This window comes from Pimephales promelas, chromosome 19 (genome assembly GCF_988280905.1).
Source record: "Pimephales promelas chromosome 19, fPimPro1.hap1.1, whole genome shotgun sequence".
Classification (NCBI taxonomy): domain Eukaryota; kingdom Metazoa; phylum Chordata; class Actinopteri; order Cypriniformes; family Leuciscidae; genus Pimephales; species Pimephales promelas.
In genome coordinates this window covers 1,601,205-1,620,968 of record NC_142787.1, presented here as the reverse complement: position 1 = coordinate 1,620,968, position 19,764 = coordinate 1,601,205, and the positions used below count along the sequence as shown (strand labels likewise).

At 38.7% G+C, this 19,764-nt stretch overlaps 2 protein-coding genes across 2 annotated transcripts; one reads left to right on the top strand and one right to left on the bottom strand.

Moving 5' to 3' along the window:
- Positions 1 to 1,408: 1,408 nt before the first annotated feature.
- Positions 1,409 to 8,731, top strand: c19h5orf15 (chromosome 19 C5orf15 homolog). Its single transcript, XM_039663527.2, has 3 exons — positions 1,409 to 1,566; positions 3,978 to 4,918; positions 8,451 to 8,731. Exons 1-3 carry the CDS (start codon positions 1,440 to 1,442, stop codon positions 8,580 to 8,582), a joined length of 1,200 nt encoding a protein of 399 aa, XP_039519461.2. The 5' UTR covers positions 1,409 to 1,439; the 3' UTR covers positions 8,583 to 8,731.
- A 1,852-nt stretch (positions 8,732 to 10,583) lies between these two features.
- On the bottom strand, positions 10,584 to 15,818 carry LOC120473614 (uncharacterized). Its single transcript, XM_039663530.2, has 2 exons — positions 15,562 to 15,818; positions 10,584 to 13,260 (listed from the first exon to the last, which is right to left on the bottom strand). The coding sequence occupies exons 1-2, from the start codon at positions 15,692 to 15,694 to the stop codon at positions 12,365 to 12,367; spliced, it is 1,029 nt and encodes a 342-aa protein (XP_039519464.2). The 5' UTR covers positions 15,695 to 15,818; the 3' UTR covers positions 10,584 to 12,364.
- Positions 15,819 to 19,764: the final 3,946 nt, after the last annotated feature.

Sequence of the window (19,764 nt, the reverse complement as noted above, 5' to 3'; positions counted from 1 at the left end):
TGCTTTAAGACACACCATGTGTAAATTCATAAGAGTATTTCCTCCTTAAAACTGCAGTGAACCAAAGAGAGTTTCAAAAACACAGTTTGAAATCGCTGGTGTTTCTGACGTCACATTACCTTGTAACCAATCAGATCAACGTGTGATCGTCAACCAGTGGATCTCTGAGTGAGTGGGGGCGGGGCTCATTTGCATATTCATAGAGCCGCGCATACTAAACGAGGCAAGGGTGTCGAGTTACATTCAAGATATTTCAAGACGTGAAAACTTAAATGTGTCATTTTGGTGATCAAATATGAGTTTTAAGGGATAAAATTATCAACCACAGGGGGACTTTTAGTATGAAACACGTTTTAACTTTTTATTTAAAAAAAAGTAGAAGTACATTTTTAAATACTACAACCATTGTGAGGGATGTTATTAAAGTTATTGGTTTTGGTATATTATTACAGTTCACTCATGCATCATTTAGGGTGAAACATTGCTTTGATTAAATTGCATTTCATTCTGATCCAGACATCTGATTTCTTTCAATGTAAGATGGAAAATATGCATTTTATATTTTTCCTTTCAGAAAAAGTTCCTCTTTAAAGTGTCTCATAGAAAATTGTGACGAACGCAAAAACAATGTACATACTGTAATTCACAATCTCTTTTGCTGTTTGTCAAAGAATTAAGCATTAGAAGTTTATTAAAGCAAAAGTCGTAGTTAATAGTGACATTTGGACCCAAAACTAAAGTGTGACTGGACAATTAATAAAATAATTAGTGCTATCCGCAGTGGCATTTTTTAAAAACAAATCCTCAGATGTAAACATCAATGATACAAACTTACAAAATCCATAACCTTTTGGAAATGGTCTTTTCTAATAAACGTTTAAATAACAACTTTATAAGAAACTCTAATGTTTGATTCAGTCCTTCATGTAAAATCAACATGGCTTAAACCATGCCTTATATGGACATTACTTTTTGAATATATTACTAAATGAAATAATTTACAGAAGTTATTCTGGACACATTAGTAAATATAATAATTGATATTTTTTGATGCATGCATTTTTTGCAATATATTCAGTTATATTGAACACTTATTCTTATTTCCCTTCATTTTGGATTGATTTCCAGAGAAATTAACCTTGCTATGACATTTTACTTTTTACAAACCCCAAATTTTTCCTGAAGGACAAAATTACACACGTCCTTAAATTAACTTGGCAAAGTTTTAATTCACAATTACTGATCCCACAATATACTTTCAAATATGAGAACAAGAAACTCGTAAAAGTAGTTACAAATCCAGAGTTTGTCAGATTTATGTAAGCAAACGCATTTTTTAATCTTTTTACGCACACACTTTTTGCAACAAATTATGCGTGAAAATCAAGGATCTTGCAACCTCGTCACAGCGGCGCGACTGACACTGCGCATGCGCGCTGATGACGACATCACTGAAGATGGCGACGTTACGGAAGACTCGATGCAGGGACTCAACGATGGGAATACTCGCAGTTTTAGTGTCACTGCAGATCCTTTCTGTGAGCTGCGCTTCAATAAACACAACAGGTTAGTGGAATGATTTCCCTTCAAACCTCAGCGGGTTGTTACTGAGGCCAGTGATGTCACTTATTTATTTACCATGTAACGTTAGCTAATACAACCGAGCCTAAGTTTCGTGTGAAGGTTAACCTGTGACTGAATTCTCCTGTGCGCCTTAAATGTCTTTCTCATTTAATGGTTGTGTCTCGGTACCAATAAATAACACGTTTACATACCGTTATATAAGTCTATGATTCAATATAGAAAACTCACACAAGACTCTCTGATACGGATACCGGAAGTCTCGTGCTTTTTGTGACGTAGTCAGTTTCACAACTGTCAAGCCAATGTATTTGTATACACGCAGATTTTGAAAAATCTATTTTTACGTATGTTTCGCATGAATATCTAATGTACCACCAGAATGCTGGTATTTTCTCCTATAGTGTCTGTCCAAAAGTGAAAAACAAATGTCACATGAGGAAGCTGACTTGGCCAAACTGCCAGATTCTTTCTCTTGAAGACAGAAAAAAATAAAATAAAATAATGACAGAAAAATGTCCTCGACAGATATTGGGTTGGGTATATAGCGTTTAATGATTCCTATTCTGCTTATCGATTCTTATCAATTCAATTTCAGTTATCAATTACCAATAAGGTAATGATTAAAAAAATCTTAGATATCATTCACTTTGTCTTATTGCAAAAAACAAACAAACAAAAAAAAACAAAAAACATTTAATTGTAGCTGAATATAATGAACAAAATCAACCGGCTAAAAAAGAACATCACACAAGGAACATTTGCCTGTTATAATGGCCGATAAATGAATATTTCAAAAATAAAATAAAAACGGACGAAACACGCTTGAACCATGTCATGAGTGTTGGAGTTGTATAGTTTGTCCACCAGAGGGCGCTCTACACCGTTCCTGTTGGCAACACTCGTTGAGTTGGTCACGAGACACATTGCTTGAATAACAATTAAAAGATCATCCCCATCAGTTCTCTTAACTCAAATAATCATGACAACATTTGTGACTATCATGTCCAGTTTTGCTGCTGTTAAAGCCGAGAGTGAATCGGAATTAGCTAGTAATATTTACGTTACGTTGTTACGGTGTAGTCGACTGAGTGTCCATTTAACTTTTGACAATGTGACTGAAGTATTTCTTTAATAGCGCGTGACAGAGACGTATCATCTCTCCTTGGCCTGTTATATTGAAAATGTATGTTTTACAATTTGCAGTATGACATTATCCATTGCTAAATTATGGCTCATCATAGACTAGTTAACTATAAAGCTAGCTTATGCCACTATCATCAGTCTGTTCTGTTGTGACTGTGAAAGAAACAAGTTTCTTTTTAAAATGCTTTATCATATTATTTTAGTTAAATAACTACAAATAACTAATGTTAGGGAAATCTGTTGATGTTTTGTTGCGCGTTTCTGAAAAAAAAAATATCGGCCGATATTTCGGAAAATCGGATTTTAAAACTAACAAATATGTGTATCTGTATCGGCCTTCAAAATCCTTAATCGGTCGGGCTCTATTTTCCACCAGCACATCAGAATTAATGTGGTCCAGGACAGGCGAGATTGCTGAGAGAGTTACTCGTGTTTCTGAGGCATCCCTGAACTTGCCCAGAGGTTCGAGGAGCTGGCACAGTTGCTCATGCCGGTATCCTTGGGCATTCGATGCCATGTTCCTCTTTCCTCCAGCCAGTGTTTTACAGACTGGTTGCTGTTGGCTAAGGAACCGCTCAACCATCTTGTGAAGATCCCCATCGAGTCACCACATCATGAATTAGAGCCTTCTGTGGCATGTAAAGGGCAGCTTGTTTATTTTCGTGATGACACTTTGTACTGTGGTAAAGCAATTTTCATCAGCCTCAGAAACCAGGCCTCTCCACAATTTGAAATGGCATCATGTCCTTTGCAATGAAATATGAAATAGCTGCAGTGAGGTCTTGTGCATTTTTAGATGTGGGTGCATAAGCAGTCTGCCTTTAAAATGCTTGTTCATGTAAACAAAGGGGAAAAAAAAGTATTATTGTCATTAAAGGGTTAGTTCACCCAAAAATGAAAATTAAGTCATTAATTACTCACCCCCATGCTGTACCAACCCCGTAAGACCTTCGTTCGTCTTCGCAACACAAATGAAGATATTTGTGATTAAATCTGAGAGGCGGATCACTGCTACATAGGCTCCCTGAGGGATCGAAACTTGACGGCCCAGAAAGTCAATGAAGAAAATGTTTAAATATTCCATGTGACAACAGTGGCTCAACTATAAGTTTATCAAGCGACGAGAATACTTTTTGTGCGAAAAAAAACAAACAAAAATAACAGCTAAATTATTGAATTAATTTTCAATTATTTTTCAAATAATTTCAAAGTGAACTAACCCTTTAGATGTTGCTTGTTTCCCCCCACAGCTAATATTCTACAGAACACTGGTGCCAATTTGTCCAAAAACAACCCAAAAACACCTCATAAGGTCAGCGTCAGTCATGGGAGTGAATCAGGCCAGGTTTCGAATGCGATGGCAGCTCCTAGGATCGACCCCAACAGCAGCACCAAAGCACAAGTCAGTCCCATCGGCATATCTGCATCAGACCAAAACAAAACCACACTGGATCAGCCGAAAACCCCACCGGAAACCACACTGGATAAGCAGAACACCAAACCAGAACCGCAGAACACCAAACCAGAACCGCAGAAACCCACACCAGAACCGCAGAAACCCACACCAGAACCACGGAAAACCACACCAGAACCGCAGAAACCCACACCAGAACCACAGAAAACCACACCAGAACCGCAGAAACCCACACCAGAACCACAGAAAACCACACCAGACCCGCAGAAACCCAAATCTGAACCGCAGAAACCCACACCAGAACCACAGAAAACCACACCAGACCCGCAGAAACCCAAATCTGAATCGCAGAAACCCACACCAGAACTGCAGGAAACCAAACCAGACCCACAGAAAACTGAACCGCAGAAAACCAAACCTCACTCACAGAAACCCGAACCTGAACTGCAGAAACCCAAACCTGAGCCCACCGTGACACCTGCAAACAAGCCAGTCTCCACCCCAGCAGGAGATAAACCAGAGAGCACCTTAGATTACGTGGCTTACAGCACATCTCCAGAACCAGACCTGGGCTTTAGAGAAACCGGAGATGATGGTGATGATGGTGATGATGATGATGACGAAAATTACGATAATCTCCCCTCTGAAAAAATAGATGTAAACATCAAGGACACAGTCATCTATACCAAGGATGAAGATTCCCACTTCTTCTTTCATCTGGTTGTCATCGCCTTTCTAGTTGCCATCGTGTACATCACCTACCACAACAAGAGAAAGGTACATTTACCGTCGAAACTTGATTGATAGCATGTGACAACACAAAAATTAAATGGGCTTCTCTTCAGATTAATTTCATGATTATCGATTAATCGATGAGTTGTTAGATCTCATTGCATCATTCGCAGTGGTTGGCCGATATATTGGGTCAACCACTACCTATATATATATATATATATATATTAGTTTTCTAGATCAATGTGTCAGATGCACTAAACAAAGAAAGTAAGTTTTGCATATCAAACGTGGTACAATCGTCGTTTTAGATTTAGGGGAAATGAACCGCCCTCGGATCAGCTGAAAAAAAAAATATAAAGCTTGCTCTGATTTGGTTTGCGCCAAAATCATGCCAAAGTTTATATTTAAAGGTGCGGTGTGTAATATTGACGGTTTGAAGAAGTCAAAATATTTGTTTTGGCATTTGTTTCTCTCACGCTTCCTCCTCGACTTCGGTTGCCAGATTGAGATCTCGCACCACAGCATGAGCGTGATTTTTAAACCTAAGCTTTACACTGTAGATTGATCAGCTATTATATCTGCGTTTTAATATTCCTCTGATCATCAGAGAGCTTTTTAAATGGATTTCGAGTATTATTAGGTATGGTAGTATCTGTGATCTCTGACCGAGTTCGTTCGCTGCAGTACGCGGATTTTCCCGCCGACTGGCAACCCGGGTGTCGAAATACTATTGGGTGAATTGTCAATAGGCGGAGTCACACAAATCAAAACAAATCAAATCACTCCGACACGGAAGTCAAAAAAATTACATACTGCACCTTTAAGGATTAGCTTGTGCAATAGACAAAAACACTTTGGTTTCCAGTTATTTCACATTCACTTCATGCCAAACGTTCTTGGTCGCATAGAGGTAATGACAGGAGACAAGTTGCTATTTTATTTTTGTGGAAATGAAGAAGAAAAAAAGAATAGTAAAAAAAAAACACTGTTGTAAAATACATAAAGACAGTCTAAGGTTTATTAAATGAGGTTTAATCAGACTGCGTTATGTTATATTTTGATTTATGTTATTTTTCAGGTTCTCTTGTGAATGTAACATGGACCAAGATTAAATTTAAACAGATAGAAAAAAAGTTAACTTAAAATATTAAAGAAATTAATCATATGAGCCTTTTTAATAATGTTTCCATCTATAATATATACAATTGCATGCGTTTTTTCGTGTTCGTCAAAACAATATTTTTCATCCATGTTGTTGGGTTAGCTCTGATCTTCTGTCGTTGAACAGAAAGAATGTTGTGACAGTTGGTCAATGTGGTTTAATCCCGCCCCTCCTCCACTGTGATTGGACGGCTGGGTAAAAAGTGACAGTGAAGAGCGCTGCGTTTGACCTAAAGTTGAACATTCTTCAACTCTCGACGACCGGTAAAAAACATCGAGCTCAGCACTTCAGCGTGAAAAAAACGTTAGGCCGTGTGTCCACTAGGGTTGGGTATCGAGAATCGAGTATCGATTGGAACCGAGACTAACTTTTCGTTTTTCCCGGAATCGTTCAAAAGTTAAAATTTCGATTCCTAGTTTCGATATTCGCAGTCCGCCGAGCGGAAGAAGAAACCGCTGAACAACACCAACGAAGAAGCGTCTACCGGAAGTGTTGGCATGACCACGCGAGTCGAACATGAGTAGCTTACGTCGGCGATCCAAAGTGTGGCTTCACTTTTCTAAAAATAACGAAATCAACAAAAGGAGTATTTTTACAGAAGGAGTATTTCCTTCAGAAAGGATTATTTCCTTCAGAAAGGCCGTTGGTTAGCAAGGTTAGCTAAACTTTTTTGACCCTGCCTCTTAAAAGAATCGGAATCGAGAATCGTTAGGAACCGGAATCGAAACAAGGAATCGGAATCGGAATCAGAATCGTTAAAATTCAAACGATACCCAACCCTAGTGTCCACCAAAGCGTTTTTCCTCGCGCCTGCCGTTTGTTTTCAATGGGAGCGTCGCGTTTTTTAAACGCCATGAGCGCAACGAGGCGCTGAGCGCTATTTTCACGCTCAAGCGCCGAGCGCCCAGCGTTTCTTATTGGTCGCCGAGTGTTGAAATATGTTCAACTTTGGATATAACGCAGCGCTGTCACTTTTTACCCAGCCGTCCAATCACAGTGGAGGAGGGGCAGGGCTAATACCACACCGACCATCTGTCACAACATTCTTTCTGTACAACGAAATCAACCGGCAGAGCTAACCCAACAACATGGATGAAAAATAAATTTTTATTATGAAACAAATTACCTGCGAAATCAGTAACAAGTAAACTGTGATGCAGATATTCTGTATCATAGCAACGAAACGTCTCAACTGAAGAAACTCTGCGCTGCCAAAACGCTCTCAAGCACTCAAAGCACGGCGTCTTCAGCGGAGCGTCTGCCGTTTTCAGCCGGCTAAAAACACATTGGTGGACATATGGCCTTACGCTCATGCTGTTTTTAAAGCTCCCATTAAAAAACAATTGACCGTTTGTCGTCCCCTCCCCCAAAACAGCCATTCTCCAATCACACATCATAGCAACCGTTACTATGTGAGCAGGCAAGATGGTGAAGCGGTGCGCCCACGGCGTTTGTAAACCGGACACTCGGTCGCCCGAGAGATGGTCTGGAGGAGTTGTGTTCTCTCCGTTTCCAAAGCTGAAAACACAACGCGAGCAGCGCCTACTGTATATCAAACAGTATGGACGGCCCACTCCCAGTTACATGTGTCGAACATGGTTAACTCGTGTGCAGCGTGTGTGAGATTGACACACTGAGATTAGACAAAGAAACATCAAGAAAGCAGACCAAGAGGATCCACAGAGGAATGACGTTTTCTAAAGCGTTCGTTGTTGTTAGCATGATATTCTTGTAACGAATAGACAATATCGTAACGGATAGAAATAACTTTAAATAATGTAAGGTTATCTGCATCTTTAAGTCTCTAATGTAACGTTATAGTGACTTTTTAAAGACGGAGATCACATTCAGCATGACACGCGAACGGTTGCCATGGTAATGAACACTCTGCTTATTAAAGCGAATGTACAATTACTAAATATGCAGCGCGAGTTAGGTATTGCTAACTCCAAACAATTAGCCACTGAACCAGCTGATGGTCTTCTTCAAGGCTGTGCCGGCTGCATCTGAGGTACAGGTCATGGGGTTTCGCTTGAGACCGGTCAGCATTCGCCTCGATACAGTCGCGTCTCCTTTATTGCGTATTTTTATATTTTGAATAATCGCACACTGTAACCCCGTGTGCCTCGATCTGGATATATCGCGGAGGTATTGCTGACACACACGGCTATCCCTCTTCCCGTCGGGGAGATCTGTGGCGTTTGACCATTCGTGTGACGGGCGTAGTAACAGTAACTAGGGGGCGTGGCTTTAGCGAACGGTCAATTGAAAACATACGCCAGCCACGTGGAAAACGCTTTGGTGTACATAGCGCTCCCAAACTTTTGAACAGCAGTGTGTGTATCGTGTATATGATGAAGCACTGAATGATCCGTCCTGATTATGACCTCTCCCCGTGTGTCCGGTGTGTAGCTGATGCTTCTGGCCCAGAGCCGGCGCTGGCGGGACGGGTTCTGCTCCCGAGGAGTCGAGTACCATCGGCTCGACCAGAACGTCAATGAGGCCATGCCGTCGCTCAAGATGACCAGCGATTACATCTTCTGAGAACACACGCCGACCGGCTACACGTGGTGTCTTATTTAATCGAGGGGAAGAGGGTGTATTTTGTGTCTTTTCTGCTTGCTGTTCTTGGTGTCTATGAAAGCAGATGTTTTGAATGCGACGGTAAACCATTTTGTTCTTCGGCAGAACTACATTTTTACACGTCTGCCGGATCATTCTTGAAGAAAAACTAATGAAGGTATGTAGATATTTGATTATAAAGCTGCTGTGTGTCACATATAGGCTAAACACACAATACACACGATTCATTTGCTTCCTGGTTTGTGGACATTAGCTTCTGTGCTGTGTGTGTGTGTTTGAGGTGCACAATTAATCGGTGAAAGATCGCGACCCATGGAATCTTACGACAACGATTCACCTGTGTCTATTAAACCAGATCTGACGTATCGTTATTTGCAAACATGCAAATCATCACATAAGAGCTGGGATTAAAGGTTATAGTTCAGATATAAACACTGATGTCGCTCGCGATCACAACAGTGTCTGAGTTTAAAAGTCTTGTGGAAACCCACTTGTACTTGTGTGCTCTTAACGTCTTGTGTTTATTTTGGTGTTGGACCTAGGCATTTTTGCACACCTTTGGTCAACCAAGGTTGTTTTAAATGTGGTTTATAAATAATTTAAACTGTAGTAAAAGTAACTTGACGCTTCAGATCAATTTATTAGTTACATCGTTACACCAGTAGGTGGCGACAAGTGACTTAATTTGTATTTGTCATTGAATAATTCACTCCAGAGATTTGATGAAAAACTGATTAATCTGATAATGAAACAAGTGAGGTCTTAATCATTGAATTATTCACTCAACCAGGTTTTTTTTAATAATTCAAATTAATTCAATATGTTTAAAGAGACTGCACCAATTTACATTTTTTCAAAAATTACAATTCTACTAAATTACATGTTATTTTGATTAGTCTATTTTGAATTGTGATATATATATATATAAACAATTCTCAATTTATACAGAATGGTGCAGCTGTAGTGTGTGTGTGTGTGTTGAACACGTCTGAGAACTCATGCTAATTCCAGAACAGCAATATTGGCATGAAACGTGTGTTTGCTATGCAGCCGCTTCTGGTCCCCTTTGTTTTTGTGTTACGACTTCAGTGAAGTTGGTTTATATTGCACATGATGTTTAGATGAGCAAGGTCCACTGTTGCCTAAATCAAATTTGGTTTTATTGTGTCTTTCTTTGTGTGAGCGTTGCCTAATATCAAAACACGACTGTAGCAGCAGCTGAAGTCATCATATCAGTTTCATGTGTGCAGAATACTAATAATACTACTAATATGAGCGTTAGTAGAGCAGCTCTGATGTACAGTCTGTGCATGAACACCACATACTGATTTTACTGTCAATTCAACAATAAATCACCTCTGTATACAGTCACTGAGTGTGTCTTTCATTGTGATATATGAATTATCCACACACATGCACATCAGAAAAGGACATTTTTGTCGATTTTTTTTATTTTTTTTTATTTGAGTTTCCCATTTTTAAATCACGTTCAGCCATATGTTGGATGATTATTATGAATTTAAGTCCACACATAGCGTTAGGGGATGGTTACAGCATAATTAAGATTTTAAAAATGAATGTGAACAACATGAGCCCGTCAAAAAAAAGAAACCAAAGCTGAAACACTTAAATGTTAATTTCAAATCAGTGATCTCTCTATTACTTTTAATCAAACCACCAGATCTTCTTAATCTAATTCACAAATATAAGTGTAAAATAATTTGCAGGTAATGTATATAAATGTTTCTGTTACTGTGTGCATCTTTGTCTGTAGATATGAATACATACAGAAATAAATGAAAAAGAAAATTGTGTGAAATGTCATTTCGTATTTTTGTAGATTTGTAGAATTTTGTTTTTGTGAGAAAAAGCAAACAAAAATAACAACTTTATTCGACTATTCCTTTTCTTCCTTGTTGGCCTGAAACGAGACTTCCATAGATTTCCACGACGCATGCGCGAGAATTGCGATCTCCTTACACTACTTCAGTTCAGTTCTCGCGCATGCGTCGTGGAAATCTATGGAAGTCTCGTTTCAGGCCAACAAGGAAGAAAAGGAATAGTCGAATAAAGTCGTTATTTTTGTTTGTTTTTCGCACAAAAAGTAGTCTCGTCGTTGATAAACTTATAGTTGAGCCACGGTAGTCACATGGAATATTTAAACATTTTCTTCATTGACTTTCTGGGCCGTCAAGAGCCAGTCCCTTAGGCAGCCAATGTGGTAGTTATACAGCTCTCAAATTTAATCAAAAATATCTTCATTTGTCCCTAAGGCTAGATGAAGGCTAGGCCCCTTCATACCAGGACCTTCAGCATGCACTGGGACGGTTTGCAGCCGAGTGTGAAGCGACACGACAATCCAAAAGGGTGGCTTGCCCACTTCAGGTTGGTGGAGAGATCCTTCCTCAAGTGGAGGAGTTTAAGTATCTTGGGGTTTTATTCACGAGTGAGGGGAGGATGGAACGGGAGATTGACAGACGGATCGGTGCAGCTTCAGCAGTAATGCGGTCGATGTACCGGTCTGTTGTGGTGAAGAAGGAGCTGAGCCGTAAGGCAAAGCTCTCGATTTACCGGTCAATCTACGTTCCTACTCTCACCTATGGTCATGAGCTTTGGGTCATGACCGAAAGGACAAGATCCCAGATAGAGGCGGCTGAAATGAGCTTTATCCGCAGGGTGGCTGGGCGATCCCTTAGAGATAGGGTGAGAAGCTCGGTCACTCGGGAGGAGCTCAGAGTAGAGCCGCTGCTCCTCCACATCGAGAGGGGTCAGCTGAGGTGGCTCGGGCATCTGTTCCGCGCACGTCCCACTGGGCGGAGGCCCCGGGGAGGACCTAGGACACGCTGGAGAGACTATGTCTCCCGGCTGGCCTGGGAACGCCTCGGTGTCCCCCTAGAAGAGCTGGAGGAAGTGTCTAGGGAGAGGGAAGTCTGGGCATCTCTGCTTAGACTGCTGCCCCCGCGACCCGGCCCCGGATGAGCGGAAGAAGATGGTATGGTATCTTCATTTGTGTTCCGAAAATGAACAAAGGTCTTACGGGGTTGGTACAGCATGGGGGTGAGTAATTAATAGGGTTGGGTATCGTTTGAATTTGAACGATTCTGATTCCGATTCCTTGTTTCGATTCCGGTTCCTAACGATTCTCGATTCCGATTCTTTTAAGAGGCAGGGTCAAAAAAGTTTAGCTAACCTTGCTAACCAACGGCCTTTCTGAAGGAAATACTCCTTCTGTAAAAATACTCCTTTTGTCACAAATTTTGCATTTTGCCGAGATTTCGTTATTTTTAGTAAAGCGAAGCCACACTTTGGATCGCCGACGTAAGCTACTCATGTTCGACTCGCGTGGTTATGCCAACACTTCCGGTAGACGCTTCTTCGTTGGTGTTGTTCAGCGGTTTCTTCTTCCGCTCGGCGGACTGCGAATATCGAAACTAGGAATCGAAATTTTAACTTTTGAACGATTCCGGGAAAAACGAAAAGTTAGTCTCGGTTCAAATCGATACTCGATTCTCGATACCCAACCCTAGTAATTAATGACTTAATTTTCATTTTTGGGTGAACTAACCCTTTAACAAATCATTAACACACCTGAAATATCCTGCCTGGCTGCAAGTTTACATCGCTTAATCTGCTTAATCTGAATATCGAATTATTTCCCAGACAGTCACATAGACTCGGCCCACATCCGGTACATCCGACACCACCTTGCTCCCGAAGTCATGGACCTGAATGTGAAACTTTGCTCACTTAGATAACTTGTGGCAATGCCGTTTCCTATGTCTTATTAGATTACCTAATTTGCCGAAACTGTTCCCACACGCAGAGCACTGGTGCGGCTTCTCTCCGGTGTGAACTCTCTCGTGATCTTTCAGGTTTCCCGGGTAAGTGTAACTCTTGTCACAGTGTGAGCACTTGTAGGGTCTCTCTCCGGTGTGAACTCTCTCGTGTAGTTTTAAGTTGTTCGGTGTAATGAAGGTCTTCCCACACTCAAAGCACATGTAAACTCTCTCACGAGTGTGAATACGCTGGTGCACTCGTAAATTATGCAGATGTGTAAAACTCCTTCCACATGAAGAACAGAAGTGAGGCTTGACAGCTGCATGGATGTTACGGTGCCGTATTAAGCTTGATGATTGAGCAAACGTCATCTGGCACTGATCACAGCTGAAGGACTTCACACCGGAGTGAGTGCGCATGTGACCGACCAAGATAGATTTACACCTGAAACTCTTTCCACACTGAGTGCACGAGAACGGTCTTTCTCCAGTGTGAATTCTCATGTGATCATTTAGGTCACCTTTGTTCGAAAAACTGTTTCCACACTGAGTGCATGAGAACGGTCTTTCTCTTGTGTGAATTATCATGTGTCTTTTGAGTTTTGATTTATAGACGAAACCCTCTCCACACTGAGTGCATGTGAAGGGTTTATCTCTCATGTGATTTTTCATGTGCACTTTAAGGTTTTTTTCAGTTGTGTAACTCTTTCCACACTCGGAGCAGGGGAAAGATCCGGTTTTTACAGCTTGTTTCTGTGTGAAATTCTTTTCCGTCTGTGAAACGACTGCGTTTCCATCTTCATTTGTGAAATGAGGGGGTTTTTGAAACCGATGCCGTTTGTCTTCATTCACTTCCGTCAGGTCTAAAATCAACACAATAAATTCCCATAGTTAAATTAAACAAAGATAATTAAGTTCATTCTTAATTTAGCACAAATCTGGTCTTATATTGAGTCTACTACGCCAGACTGATCTCATGAAATGGGGTATGTATGACACGAAAATTCGTATTTCCATTTTTGGCGTGCTATCAACGCGCATAATCGCTTTTCAAATTATGAACGCCGTTGACTTAACGTTACATTACTGTATATATTAGGGCTCGGTATTAAGACAAATTTCACAATTCGATTCTTGAATTACACTTTTATTTATTTTTATAATAAGAAGATTATATGAAAATATAAACATTTAAATGGTGGCTGTCATAACTTGCCAGATTTATTCAAATATGCATTTAATATTGAAGAACATTAAGATTATAATGCATATGTAATATGGTGTATATATTTAGCAAAATGCTCGTCTCTAGAGTTATTTTTTTCTAGCTGACTAACGAGTTTATGTGGGTTTTCTGAGGTAAATATGACGATACATTGATTACAAGCTGTTTAACTGACGTCTTTCCACAGTTGAAACGCTGATTGAGCGAATCAATGTGTCATGATCCGGATTTGGATAAGTTGTACTCTATCTTTAACACACTTTCAGATGCTCATTCATGTTTATTTGGCACTGTGACTGGTATTATTAAGCCGGAAGAGAGATCAGCGCTGCTGCTTCTCTAGAGCGATCTCACGCCACAGCGACAAAACGCTATTTATGTTTTTGAATTTGTAAAGAAAATGGACGGAATTTGAAAATTGACACTTTGTTTCATATCAATAGTAACAAAGGACAAAGATTATTGGGATTTTTTGGATGCGCACAGCCGCGATACAATGTCCCATTCATTCAAATGAAACAGGATGACTAATCGATTCTTGAGATTTAAGAATCGATATCGGTTCGTAAAAATGAAAATCGATTAATATCGAGAAATCGATATTTATTACCCAGCCCTAGTATATATAAATAAATGATCTACCCCAACCCCGTCCCTAAACTTATCCGTCACTGGGGTTAATAGCATTTATGAGTCTTCCCCTACCATCCTAAGAAAAAAAAAAAATCCCAGATGTAGATCTACATTTGCTTCGTTTCGCTCGGACATTTAACGGCGGAGACATACACGCGGATATCTCAAAATGCGTATAGATAACACGCCACTTGGCTTGAAAGTGGCGTGTATGTTTACGCAAAAGGCATGATGTCATGTTGACTATACAGACAGCAACATAGTGTCTGCCCACATCCGGTACGCGCTGAACCCACATGTGCCGGATCTGGGCTGTCTGGGTAGTATCTAGTTTTAGATGTATTGTTATATGTCTTTTTTCAATAGGGATGCACCAATATGAACATTTTGGCCGATAACCGATAATTCTTTACATTTGAAAGCAGATAACCGATATATTGTCTGATAAATCTAAATCCATATTTTGATATATCTTTTCAGAGCCTGATTACAAAAATAAGCCTGATTTGTCACAATCACACAATTATAATGTTATCATTATATTTGTATGTAGCCGATATGACAGACTTGTTGCACTTTGCAATATTTTCCTTTTTTAAAGTGATTCCAATCATATTTCAATTCAAAACCAACATGTTGAACAGTGCACATCTGATGTGTCTCAGCTAATAATACTTTATTTATCAGCTTTAATAATAACGATACCATTAAATATAAACATATATCGTTCGATACCGATATGGTGGCTGATTTATCGTGCATTCCCTAGTTTTCAACTTAATGATCCTCATCAGCAGTGTTGGGCATGTTACTTAAAAAAAGTAATTAGTTACTAGCTACTTCTCACAAATAGTAATTGAGTTAGTAACTGAATTAAATCATTAATCATGTAAATCAATTAAACGTTGCAGATGATACCAATAGGCTACAGAGATTATTCTAATGCTGAAATGTGTTATTTATTCATAAAAAAAAATAAATAATGTTCGGAGTCTCTCGCGTAGCGTTCACACTCTATCTGTGTGTGTAACGCTCACGGCATTCGCTTCACTTTAATCCAGTCACCGGCGCCTAATAAACACACACACACCAGAGAAAAAAACTTTGCAGGTCCTATGGCGGAGAGAGAGTCTATTCGGACGGAAACCGCTTCAGTAACGCCGCATTTTATTGTCCTTACCGGTAACGACGTTGTAACAGGGAAAACAGTATTTTTACTAATTTTACTCTCGTTACTGAGAAAGATAACGCCGTTATTCCCGTCACTGCTCTTCAGTCATTAAGGATTTTGAAGGAAATCACAGACCTGTTTGTTCCTCTGTTTCTTCATCTCTCGTTCTGCAGGGTTCCTCCTCAAACTCCATCTTTATTTTGTCAGTCGTTCCTCTGTTTGCTTCTTCTTCTGTGCTGTGGGGGAAGATGGGAATATTCACCAGCATTTAAAGGGTAACTAATCCCTTGGTCACCCTGACTCCACCCACTGGCGATATTTGAAAAATGCTGAAAAAGTGGGCAGACCCCATCGGGGATAGAGGGGACAAAAATAGATGCTAAAACACTCTCTCCTGGTCGTTTTTAATACTGACTCGCTACAGTGGTTTCGGCTCTGGTTTTGACGAAACAAGTTGTTTTTTATACTGCCAATGGGGCGTAGCTCGTACCAAGAGCATAGTGAAAATCCAAAGTTGCTTTCCCTTGAGTATGTTGTTAAGTTCTTTATCTTGTATGCAAAATTCTTCATCCATAAGCAAAAATGGTTTAAATCTCCTTTGAGCTTTCCTCTTTTTCTTGCTGATTTTGACTCTTTTATTTCGTCCCTTAGACTTATAAATAACAAGAAAAGTGAACAATTTTTGATGTATTTTGATGATTTATTTAAAGACATGACTTGGCCTTAAATTATGCTTTTCTTTTTTTATGTTTTACATAATTTGATGCATACCCAGGATGCTTATTTTCTGTTAGGTATTATTGTTTGTTTGTTTGTACACCTTGCCTTACTTCCCTGTGTTGTTTTTTTTTTGTATAAGTTCTGCAATAAAAAAAAAAATAAATAAATAAAAAAAACAAGAGCATAGTGAGCTGAAGTGCGGAACATCCAATAGGAAAATTCAACCGCTGTAGCCACCGTTCAACCTGAAGAGGGCAGCACTGAGACGTTTTTACACCATTGTAGAAATAAAACACTTTATAAACAAATGTCAAAAAAGTTACTCAAATCAATGACTGGTGTTAATAAAGATCCATTCTTACAGATCAGTAACTGAAAAAAGTTGGTTTAGGGTTTACTCTTTAAACCTTCATGTGTGAATGGCTTCACTGACTGAACGACTGAATTGTGGTCGTTGTTGCTCATTTAGCAGATGATCATCACATTTACAATCACTCTCAATTATCCAGGTGCAAATGTTTTTTTTAAATAGTCATTCAGAAACTATAATTTATTTCTAACTCCTATATCTGATGTTTGTGTTGCCTTTAACATGAAGGTTTACCAGATTAATTAAATAAAATGTTGTGAGATTTACGTTCGAACACTTTCTTGCAACAGAACATCATCCATCGGTTCCCAACAGGGGGTCGCGGCCCACAAGAGGGCCTCAGCGAGCTCTGTGGGGGGTCGCGTCATATTTTGAAATGTTTTGAGCAAGTAAATGTCCTTAACTTTTATCTGTTCAAAATATATACAATGACGAGTTCGTCATTAATCCATGAATGTTTTTGTATTATCCTGAACAACTATGTAATAAGTAATAAGTGTTTACATTGGGACTATTTTACACTGGTTCGGATCACTGCCGCTGCGGAGTCGCCCAGTACCCGCGTGACTCGTCATAGACGTACACAGACAAAGAGAAGTAGTTCCGGCTACAACGTTCTTCCGAAAGACGCACTAGTTCTGTTAATAAGCGTAAGTTTATCGCTCGCTAAAGCGCTTCTTTTTTACGCACCACTGTGAATATTTTTATTTTTGCAGATAGGGGCAATATGGCTTCTTCTAGGCTTACGTTTTTAAATAACAAAGGGCCTACTGATGTTTTAGTCATTGTATTTTCAATATTATAGGCTATTATGTGTGCATAAACATATCTGGTTAAATAGTAAACATACTGTTAGTTTGAAAACAACATATTTTGCCGTCCTTGCTGCAAGCTTACAAGAGCGATAATATCATTAAATGTGAGGGGGGCCCTAAAATATTTTATTGGGAAAAAGGGGGTCTCAGACCAAAAAAGGTTGTGAACCACTGGTCCAGACGTTAAGTAATCACAAACATCAAATGAGTGTGTTTCCCTTCTAGCCTATATTATATTATCGGCTATACCCTACTTATCTCTTCATGGGCGGTTCTCATCCAAGGTGATTACTTAAAATAGGCTATCACAAAACAAGCATGAAAATAAGCAAAAAAAAAAAAAAAAAAAAAAACCCAGCTAAAATCAAGATAACAAATATACATAGGCCTATTTCTAGTTATGCTAATCTCTAACGTGTTTTCTCAAGTAGAAATTGTGAAGTCAAAAAGGTTGAGATCTACTGGTCTAAATCTTCTAAAGTGGTGTCAGGAATAAGCTCTATATATTTACAGCACTGTTAAACTGATAGGATCTAAGCTGATAGGACATTGATGAGGACTGATTGCTGTGATCAGGCATCCATTAAACCTGTGAATGTGTGCAAAGTAAAGACAAAAGAATAGTTTGCCATTTCAAAGACACAGTTTTTGTATCTTTAGCATTTAACTTCTACCTAAAATAAACTCCAGTTAGGTGCGTCATATTGTTGCATTATTATTACTTTTTATTTTATTTTTAGTGTAATTCTTTGAGAAACTAGGCTATAGGGTTATTTGCGTTTCAGAAAATGTCTGACATATTATTGTTGACATGATATTATTCTAATCAAAATAATAAGATTAAGAAAAAAATATATGTTGCCTACAACTATTCATTATTTTGTTTATATTATGATTATAATATTCATTATTATATATAGATATATATGTGTGTGTGAGTGTGTGTCTGTGTGTGCCACTGCCACTGGGAGGCAGTAGAGTCCACAGAATCAAGTATATCTGGAGTTAGAAAGAGAAAGACTGTAAAACATCTCCATCTGCACATTATACTTATTATAGAGGTTGCGAAAATAGTTTGCTGATAAAACATTTTCAAGCTGAGCATATAGCAAATTGTAGATTCACTACAGAAATTAACAATACACAATTTCCTCAAGATTTAATTAATTTTAAGGACTTTGTGAGGCCTGGAAATCATAATTATAAGATTGATATCTCGACCCCTTATTCTGAGTGTTTATATACACAGTAATATTTTGTATAACGTGTATACTGAATATAATATAGTACATTTCTCTGTTTATAGATATGCTTTTCTGTGACTTTATACATTTCAATGAGGTGGAAAATGAAACATATGCCTTTTGGCTTTGTACAAGATATCAATGTTTGTTTTTCTAAACACTTTAACACAGCAGACATGACACAACTGCACTAGAAAAATATTGAATACGAGATTCAAAATTAAAAGGGCAGGAAATGTGATTTATTATATTATAAGTAGTTTTATTTCAAATTTAGTTTTATTTTAGAATATACTTTGAGTTCAATCACATGTATGTGTTTTAAGTGTCTTTTTCACCATCGTTGCGTAATTAGAGGTGGGTTTTCCTAGACAGTCAAACCAAAAATGATTCATATAACATTTGATATTTTTTTTACTAGTGTGTCCAGGACACTAGAGTTCATTTCTGTAAGTGAGGAGAGCAAAATAAAGTAAACTGTGAGATATTATACAGTCACCGAACAGACGCGATATGGACGTCACACACACATTATGATACTGAGCTTTGCATCCGCATGCAGGACACACTGTTACATTGATCTTACACTGAAAAAGCTCTTCTGAAAAGTGCTGACCAAGAGAGAATAGTATAGTTCCCACATTAACATGTAGGATATTAAACGAATTTCCCTGTGGAATAATAATGTCTTAATACATTTTTAAACATGTTTCTACATATAAAAAAAAACCCTTGACGATTGAAATATTCTGAATATTAAACATTTCCTTGGCTCCTTTATGAATGTCTTTAAGAAAATGTGAATATGTGAGCAAAATGACAATTTTCCTTTTGTCAAAAAAAAAAACAAAAAACATGTGGTCAAAAGTTTTGGCATATTGACATCATTTTCGTAATGTTTGCTACTTCAATTGTTGATTCACGCTGTTTCTAGATTATTGTGCACTGTTCAGATGCAGTTCAAATAAATAGAAAAAGCTTCATGGGCCAAAAATTTACAAAATTCTCAAATTTCTGGCCCTGTAAAATAAAAATAAAGCAACAACAAAACTTTTACACACCATTGCAAATGTTTTATTGAGAATAAAATCTAGGTGGGAAACAGGCCTTGCACTAACAGAGTGTTTAGTGGTCAGTGGTTCTCTTCCTATTTGAAAGATTTTTCAGTCATTTTAGGGGATTATTCTTC